Raw genomic sequence first — 10,024 nt, 5'->3', positions numbered from 1 at the left:
AAAAATAACGTTGAATAATTTCAAGCATTTCGTATTCCTTCGGTGACAGTTTACCCCATACACTACAAGCACTACAAGTAGGTGTATGTGTATGTGTAGGTGTATGTGTAGGTGTAGGTGTAGGTGTAGGTGTAGGTGTAGGTGTAGGTGTATGTGTAGGTGTATGTGTAGGTGTATGTGTATGTGTAGGTGTAGGTGTAGGTGTAGGTGTAGGTGTAGGTGTAAGTGTATGTGTATGTGTAGGTGTAGGTGTTAGGTGTAAGTGTATGTGTAGGTGTAGGTTTAGGTGTAGGTGTAAGTGTATGTGTATGTGTAGGTGTAGGTGTAGGTGTAGGTGTAGGTGTAGGTGTAGGTGTATGTGTATGTTTAGGTGTTAGGTGTAAGTGTATGTGTAGGTGTAGGTTTAGGTGTAGGTGTAAGTGTATGTGTAGATGTAGGTTTAGCTGTAGGTGTAAGTGTATGTGTAGGTGTAGGTTTAGGTGTTAGGTGTAAGTGTATGTGTAGGTGTAGGTTTAGGTGTTAGGTGTAGGTGTAAGTGTATGTGTAGGTGTAGGTGTAAGTGTATGTGTAGGTGTAGGTTTAGGTGTAGGTGTAGGTGTAGGTGTAGGTGTAGGTGTAAGTGTATGTGTATGTGTATGTGTATGTGTATGTGTTTGTGTTGGTTTAGGTGTAGGTGTAGGTGTAGGTGTAGGTGTAGGTGTAGGTGTAGGTGTAAGTGTATGTGTATGTGTAGGTGTAGGTGTAGGTGTAGTTTTGGTGTCTTGTAGGTATAGATGTTGGTGTAGGTGTTGGTGTTGGTTTTGGTGTAGGTGACTAGGTAGTGGTAGTGGTTTTGGGATATTTGTAAGTGTAGATGTATTTGTCGGTGTCGGTGTAGTGGAAGGTACAGGTAAAGTGGTTGGCCTTGTTTAAAGGTGTAGGTGTAAGTATAGGTATAGGTGTAGGATAAGTAGTGAGCATAATATAAGTAGGATCCGCCGTCAGTTATCCATTCACCACCCGCACTTAGGCCGCACAGACCACAGTTTCCAAACATGAGTCTCGTCACCTCCAGCAGCCCAGATCACAGATTCCATACAGGAGTCTCGTCACCTCCGGAAGCCCAGACCACAGATTCCAAACAGGAGTCTCGTCACCTCCAGCAGCCCAGACCACAGATTCCACACAGGAGCGTCGTCCCCTCCAGCAGCCCAGATCACAGATTCCACACAGGAGTGTCGTCCCCTCCAGCAGCCCAGATCACAGATTCCACACAGGAGTGTCGTCCCCTCCAGCAGCCCAGATCACAGATTCCATACAGGAGTCTCGTCACCTCCAGCAGCCCAGATCACAGATTCCATACAGGAGTCTCGTCACCTCCAGCAGCCCAGACCACAGATTCCATACAGGAGTCTCGTCACCTCCAGCAGCCCAGATCACAGATTCCATACAGGAGTCTCGTCACCTCCAGCAGCCCAGATCACAGATTCCATACAGGAGTCTCGTCACCTCCAGCAGCCCAGACCACAGATTCCATACAGGAGTCTTGTCACCTCCAGCAGCCCAGATCACAGATTCCACACAGGAGTCTCGTCACCTCCAGGAGCCCAGACCACAGTTTCCATACAGGAGTGTCGTCCCCTCCAACACAGATCCAGGGGTCTCGTCACTACAGTCACACAGACTACAGCTTCAACACAAACAGATCACAGCTTCTATTTACAGGGGTCTCGTCAACACCAACCACATTGACCACAGCTCCCACACAGGAATCTCATCACCTGCAGCAGCACAGACCACAGCTTCAATGTATTGGTTTCGTCACCTCCAACACAGATAACATTTCCCACACAGAAGTCTCGTCACCTTCATCCACACAGACCACAGCTTCCATACAATGTCGTCACTTCCAGACACACAAAGCACAGCTTCCATTCATCAACATCGCTTCTTTACGCATGTATTGTCCCCTCCAGCAGCGCACTAAGGGATATTTTATGTCTGCATCGTTCGTTATACTGCTTGTAACGAATTGCACACCGAAATCTGTATCTCCTGGGCTCGCATTTTGTTAAATCTACACTAATCCCTGGATCTCTTGGTTCTCGCGATCTCAAATTACGCGCCCTTGCTATTCAGTTACATAGAAATAGGTAAGGGACTTGCCACTGCTATTTTAATGGACATGAGGACATCATTTCCATCAAATATATTTAAATATATTTTAAGGGCTTTCGTTTGCTTGTGAGTCAATGTTAAATTCTTGCAAACTCGATCGTCATCAATGGTTTTGACACGCCTTGTAGGAGGTGATGTTCTCGCAACACCATACACGCCTTGTAGGAGGTGATGTTTTCGCAACACCATATACGTGTTGTAGGAGGTGATGTTCTCGCAACACCGTACACGTCTTGTAGAAGGTGATGTTCTCGCAACACCATACACGTCTTGTAGAAGATGATGTTCTCGCAACACCATACACGTCTTGTAGGAGGTGATGTTCTTCCAACACATTTGATGGCAGGACATTGTCTTATACTTATAGATTACTTAGTATTTTCTCTTATAGATTACCTTGTAGTTTACCTTGTAGCTTATCGTGTAGCTTACTTTATAGATTACTTTGCAGCTTACCTTGTACTTATGATTAATCTTGTAGCTTACTTTATAGATTACCTTGCAGCTTACCATATACTTATAATTTATCTTGTAGTTTACCTTATAGTTTATCTGGTACTTATAGTTAACCTTGTAGATTACTTTGTAGATTATCTTGTGGAATATCCTGTACTTATAGTTTATCTTGCTGCTTACCTTGTAGACTACCTTGTAGATTACCTTGTACGTATAGTTTATCTTGCAGTTTACCTCATAATTTACCTGGCACTTATAGTTGACCCTGTACATTACCCCGTATCTTACCTTGTAGCTTACCTTGCAGATTACCATGTAGAACACCTTGTACTTTTAGTTTATCTTATAGTTTACCATCTAGTGTACCTTGTAGTTTAACCTGTAGGTTATAATAGGAAGGGTTCGTAAATAGAAACAGCTGTCTAACTTTCTCCTAGGACGCAGATTTACAACTTTTCGAGGAGTTACTGTAAAATAGAACACTTTCCCGTGTAGTTCTAGTAAGACGTTGCTTTTCATGCAGACATTTTGCCTTGTCCTCGTATAAGATGGTTTTGCAAAGAACACTTTGCTGTGTGTTTTATCGTTGGGTGAGGTGTTACCTTAAGGAATCCCTAATAAAGTTTCGTGCAACATAGCTTTTACATAAGTTCTTTACCTTGTAGTGTGCAGTAGGAGGAAATGCTACGTTTCATTCTTTGCTTCGTAGTTGTTTATATAGAGTCACGTAACATAGAACACTTTGCCATGTTGTTCATATATCGCGGTGTAACATAGAACAGTTTGCCTTGTAGTTTCTCATCTAGCGTGGTGTATCATAGAAAACTTTGCTATGCTGTTGTTCATATAGCGTGGTGTAACAAACAACACTTTGCCATGTTGTTCATATATCGCGGTGTAACATAGAACAGTTTGCCTTGTAGTTTCTCATCTAGCGTGGTGTATCATAGAAAACTTTGCTATGCTGTTGTTCATATAGCGTGGTGTAACAAACAACACTTTGCCTTGTAGTTTCTCAAATAATGTGGTGTAACAAACAACACTTTGCCATGTTGTTCATATATCGCGGTGTAACATAGAACAGTTTGCCTTGTAGTTTCTCATCTAGCGTGTTGTAATATAGAAAACTTTGCTATGCTGTTGTTCATATAGCGTGGTGTAACAAACAACAGTTTGCCTTGTAGTTTCTCAAATATCGTGGTGTAACGAACAAAAGGTTGCCTTGTAGTTTCTCAAATAACGTGGTGTAACAAACAACACTTTGCCTTGTAGTTTCTCAAATAATGTGGTGTAACAAACAACACTTTGCCATGTTGTTCATATATCGCGGTGTAACAAACAACACTTTGCCTTGTAGTTTCTCAAATAACGTGGTGTATCATAGAAAACTTTGCTATGCTGTTGTTCATATAGCGTGGTGTAACAAACAACACTTTGCCTTGTAGTTTCTCAAATAACGTGGTGTAACAAAAAACAGTTTGCCTTGTAGTTTCTCAAATAACGTGGTGTAACAAACAACGCTTTGCCTTGTAGTTTCTCAAATAACGTGGTGTAACAAACAACACTTTGCTGTGTAGTTTCTCATACAGCGTGGTGTAACATACAGTGTAGAACACTTTGCTATGCTGTTGTTCATATATCGCGGTGTAACATAGAACACTTTGCTGTGTAGTTTCTCATATAGCGTGGTGTAACATAGAACAATTTGCTGTGTAGTTTCTCATATAGCGCGGTGTAACATTGAACACTTGACCTCGTTGTTTATATAGCGTGGCGTAACATAGAACACTTTCCTGTGTAGTTTCTCATATAGCGCGGTGTATCATAGAACACTTTGCTGTGTAGTTTCTCATATATCACGGTGTAACAAAGAACAGTTTGCTGTTTAGTTTCTCATATAGCGCGGTGTAACATTGAACACTTGACCTCGTTGTTTATATAGCGTGGTGTAACACAGAACACTTTGCTGTGTAGTTTCTCATATAGCGCGGTGTATCATAGAACACTTTGCTGTGTAGTTTCTCATATAGCGCGGTGTAACATAAAACACTTTGCTGTGTAGTTTCTCATATAGCGTGGTGTAACATAGAACACTTTGCTGTGTAGTTTATCTTTAAGCGTGGTGTAACATTGAACACTTGACCTCGTTGTTTATATAGCGTGGTGTAACATAGAACACTTTGCTGTGTAGTTTCTCATAAAGCGTGGTGTAACATTGAACACTTGACCTCGTTGTTTATATAGCGTGGTGTAACATAGAACACTTTGCTATGCTGTTGTTCATATAGCGCGGTGTAACATAGAACACTTTGCCTTGTAGTTTCTCATATAGCGTGGTGTAACATAGAACACTTTGCTGTGTAGTTTCTCATACAGCGTGGTGTATCATAGAACACTTTGCTGTGTCGTTTCTCATACAGCGTGGTGTATCATAGAACACTTTGCTATGCTGTTGTTCATAAAGCGCGGTGTAACATAGAACACTTTGCTATGCTGTTGTTCATATATCGCGGTGTAACATAGAACAGTTTGCCTTGTAGTTTCTCATATAGCGTGGTGTAACATAGAACACTTTTCGGTTTAGTTTCTCATGAAGCGTGATATATCATAGAACACTTTGCTGTGTCGTTTCTCATATAGCGCGGTGTAACATAGAACACTTTGCTGTGTAGTTTCTCATATAGCGCGGTGTAACATAGAACACTTTGCTGTGTAGTTTCCCATATAGCGTGGTGTAACAAAAAACAGTTTGCCTTGTAGTTTCTCAAATAACGTGGTGTAACAAACAACGCTTTGCCTTGTAGTTTCTCAAATAACGTGGTGTAACAAACAACACATTGCTGTGTAGTTTCTCATATAGCGTGGTGTAACATACAGTGTAGAACACTTTGCTATGCTGTTGTTCATATATCGCGGTGTAACATAGAACAGTTTGCCTTGTAGTTTCTCATATATCGCGGTGTAACATAGAACAGTTTGCCTTGTAGTTTCTCATACAGCACGGTGTAACATAGAACACTTTGCTGTGTAGTTTCTCATAAAGCGTGATGTATCATAGAACACTTTGCTGTGTCGTTTCTCATATAGCGCGGTGTAACATAGAACACTTTGCTGTGTAGTTTCTCATATAGCGCGGTGTAACATAGAACACTTTGCTGTGTAGTTTCCCATATAGCGTGGTGTAACAAACAACACTTTGCTGTGTAGTTTCTCATACAGCATGGTGTATCATAGAACACTTTGCTGTGTAGTTTCTCATATAGCACGGTGTAACATAGAACACTTTGCTGTGTAGTTTCTCATATAGCGTGGTGTAACATAAAACACTTTGCTGTGTAGTTTCTCATATAGCGTGGTGTAACATAGAACACTTTGCTGTGAAGTTTCTCATATAGCGTGGTGTAACATTGAACACTTGACCTCGTTGTTCATATAGCGCGGTGTAACATAGAACACTTTGCTATGCTGTTGTTCATATAGCGTGGTGTAACATAGAACACTTTACCTCGTTGTTCATATAGCGCGGTGTAACACAGAACACTTTGCTATGCTGTTGTTCATATAGTGCGGTGTAACATAGAACACTTTGCTATGATTCTGTTCATATAGCGCGAAGTAACATAGAACACTTTGCTATGCTGTTGTTCATATAGTGCGGTGTAACATAGAACACTTTGCTATGCTGTTGTTCATATAGCGCGGTGTAACACAGAACACTTTGCTATGCTGTTTTTCATATAGCGCGGCATAACATAGAACACTTTGCTATGATGCTGTTCATATAGCGTGGTGTAACATAGAACACTTTTCCTCGTTGTTCATATAGCGCGGTGTAACACAGAACACTTTGCTATGCTGTTTTTCATATAGCGCGAAGTAACATAGAACACTTTGCTATGCTGTTGTTCAAATAGCGTAGTGTAACATAAAACACTTTGCCATGTTGTCTTTATAGCGTGGTGAATCATAGAACACTTTGCCTTGAAGTTGTTCATATAGTGTTGTGTAACATTGAACACATTGAACGGTTTGCCATGAAGTTGTTCATATAGCATGGTATAACATAGAACAGTTTGCCTTGTTGTTCATATAGTGTGGTGTCACAGTGAACACTTTGCCATGTTGTTGTTCATAGGGTGTTGTGTAACACTGAACACTTTGCCATGTTGTTGATCACAGGGTGTTGTGTAACACTGAACACTTTGCCATGTTGTTGATCATAGGGTGTTGTGTAACACTGAACACTTTGCCATGTTGTTGATCACAGGGTGTTGTGTAACACTGAACACTTTGCCATGTTGTTGATCATAGGGTGTTGTGTAACACTGAACACTTTGCTATGCTGTTGTTCATAGGGTGTTGTGTAACACTGAACACTTTGCCTTGTGGCTGCTCATGGGGTGTTATGTAACACTGAACACTTTGCCTTGTGGCTGCTCATAGGGTGTTGTGTAACACTGAACACTTTGCCTTGTGGCTGCTCATAGGGTGTTGTGTAACACTGAACACTTTGCCTTGTGGCTGCTCATAGGGTGTTATGTAACACTGAACACTTTGCCTTGTGGCTGCTCATAGTATGCGACTTGCAAGACTTGAAGTTCCTCCGATTAGGTGTTGTAGTATGCCCTTTCTCTTCTAAGGAGAAAACATCTTTGAACTCAGTCCGGATTTTTTCCTTCAATTGATCTTTCAATTTAATCAGAGCTCCGGGTTCTTAAAATACAGATGATTTAAGCTGAAATAAAATTAAAATCAGGATAGAATGTAAAATGTTCCATGTCAAGCTACAAGCAAAACACAGAGCGCGTGTATATGTATTTAAACGATCGATTTCACCAGCGTAATTTGGCCGCTTTATTCACGTCGATGCTCGTCTCTCGATTGAAGCGATCAAAAGACGGAAACATTCAGAGAAAATCACGGGGTCTATTGTGCCAGTTCCTGGCTCAGGTGGCTCGATCCGTATTCCGTATTTATTAGACTTTTCACGACACTTAAAACCCGGAGCGAGCGGAAGAGCTTGATGATAATCACGGGGTTTTCAGCATTGGGCAGCGTTCGCCATATGCCACAGGCTTGTCGCTCGTACCATTGATCAAAAGAGAGAATTTTCTAGCATTAATAAAACAAAAAAATCGAAGAATTCTTTGATGTATTTCAAGTAGTTTTGAAAACTTTGAGAAAGCTGCTCTTGTCTTTTTTTCATGCGTAAATGATATGAGTAAAACGTGGTGGATTTCGGAATAAGTGTTGGTTAATTAATCTTAAGACTTAAGTCACTCATTTTCTCCAGGCGAGGCACGCATTTCCTATATAATTATTGTTATTTGCCCAGCTTTTTGTGTCAAGGATACTAATGTATTTTGTTCGATTGGTAGAAAAAAATGTCATCTGTGACCACTCGTTCTGCCCCTCTTCCAATATGAACAACTAATTGACCAAATATATTGATTTGGACATAATTCTTTTTTCCGATAAAAAGGGTAGGTATCGGCAATGTTTTAATTGAATATTAAATCATATAGGTTCGCAGTATCATTATTCCGTATACTGGTGGCGAGGCACTAAAATTTGGTATACTCTTGGAAATACATTGAGGCGAGGACACGTAGCAGAGTTTGTTCAGAAGTATAATTTTATACTAGTAAAGGCAATTTGCGTATTGTGTTCAGAAGCTAAGGCCGGGCACTTTGCGTGTTGTGTTCAGAGAAAAGAGTAAGGGCAATTTGCGTTCACGCAACATAGTAAAGGCTCCATGAGTATTTTATCTAATAAGTGGCACCTTTTGCAGTGCGACCAGACTATGGCAAAGACACGTATATTAATTCAGGAAAAAGGACGTTATTTTTATCATTGTGTCCAGAATATAATGAGGGTACTTTGTGAAAAAATTTCGGACAAACGGTAAAGGCAATCTCCACTGTGTCCAGAAAAAGTACAAAGGGTACGTAGTATATTTTTTCAAGAAAACTAGTAAGGGCACTTGTGTCGCTCACCCAGCCCTCCCCTCACACCCTGCCCTCACACCCTGCCCCCACACCCTGCCCCCACACCCTGCCCTCACACACTGCCCTCACACACTGCCCCCACACCCTGCCCTCACACCCTGCCCCCACACCCTGCCCCAACACACTGCCCCAACACACTGCCCCCATATACCGCCCCCACACCCTGCCTCCACACCCTGCCCTCACACACTGCCCTCACACACTGCCCCCACACACTGCCCAAACACACTGCACTCACACCCTGCCCTCACACCCTGCACTCACACCCTGCCTCCACACCCTGCCCCCACACCCTGCCCCCACACCCTGCCCTCACACCCTGCCCCCACATACTGCCCCCGCACACTGCCCCCGCACACTGCACTCCACACCCTGCCTCCACACCCTGCCCTCACACCCTGCCCTCACACCCTGCCCTCACACCCTGCCCTCACACCCTGCCCCCACACCCTGCCCCCACACCCTGCCCCCACACCCTGCCCCCACACCCTGCCCTCACACCCTTCCCTTACACACTGCCCCCACACCCTGCCTCCACACACTGCCCCCACACACTGCCCCCACACCCTGCCTCCACACCCTGCCCCGACACCCTGCCCTTAAATCCTACCCGAGCCCTGTCCTCGCATCCTGCTACCCCCACCCTTCCCCAACTTCCTGCCCTCTCACCTTGTCCCCACACCCTGCCCTCACACCATTCCCCTACACCCTGGCTTCCAGCCTGTCCTTACATCCTGCCCCTTCGCACCACAGCCCCTTCAAAACTCCAGGTGACTTGGAATGTCAGATAGCCATTCAATGTATTCTAAATACCGACATGACTTTGCTAAGTACGGAAATGAAACAATCGCAAATTTCAATTCATCATAGGAGCGTCATCTGCTAAATACTGGCGGATTCCATCGCACTGTCATATATACTAGACAGCGAGAAAATACAGATTGATCACACAGAAACCATTTTGTTGATCAAGGAGGGTTAATAGTATTGATGTTATCAATGCAACAAATTGCGTTGTTCATTTCCTATTTAAAGGACAATCCCGCGTTTGAAAACTAATTCCGTGTATTTTATTTTTGTAACTTTTTTAATCACTTGAGAAGTGTTGTCTGCTTGCTCAGCTCTTGGTTGTTGTATTCCAAAGAAAGTAAGAACGAATACATGGGCGAGGATGACGAGGTACAATATTACGTCATGCAATTTCAGACAGCTGTCGACCCTCTAACGAGCAATGTTATAAAACTGGTATAAAGAGGTGCAACGGGAGTAGAGTGTATGCATATTAAACGAGGGTTTCGTATTCGTGACGCAGGCCAAAAACATGGCCATCATACTCGAGCAAGAAAAACATGCAACTCGAGCAGAGTTGGAAATCTATTTTTATTGAATAACGCGAAAGACGT

The 10,024-nt window shown here is 42.7% G+C and overlaps 1 protein-coding gene across 1 annotated transcript; it reads left to right on the top strand.

Annotated features, from left to right (window-relative positions):
* The first annotated feature begins 1,034 nt into the window (after positions 1–1,034).
* On the top strand, positions 1,035–9,412 carry LOC125384500 (mucin-1-like). Its single transcript, XM_048403977.1, has 2 exons — positions 1,035–1,939; positions 8,614–9,412. The coding sequence occupies exons 1-2, from the start codon at positions 1,035–1,037 to the stop codon at positions 9,410–9,412; spliced, it is 1,704 nt and encodes a 567-aa protein (XP_048259934.1).
* The last annotated feature ends 612 nt before the right edge of the window (positions 9,413–10,024 follow it).

Source organism: Haliotis rufescens, unplaced genomic scaffold (assembly GCF_023055435.1).
Source record: "Haliotis rufescens isolate VD_foot unplaced genomic scaffold, xgHalRufe1.0.p SCAF_1, whole genome shotgun sequence".
Taxonomy (NCBI): Eukaryota; Metazoa; Mollusca; class Gastropoda; order Lepetellida; family Haliotidae; genus Haliotis; species Haliotis rufescens.
This window is presented reverse-complemented; position numbering and strand designations above follow the sequence as displayed.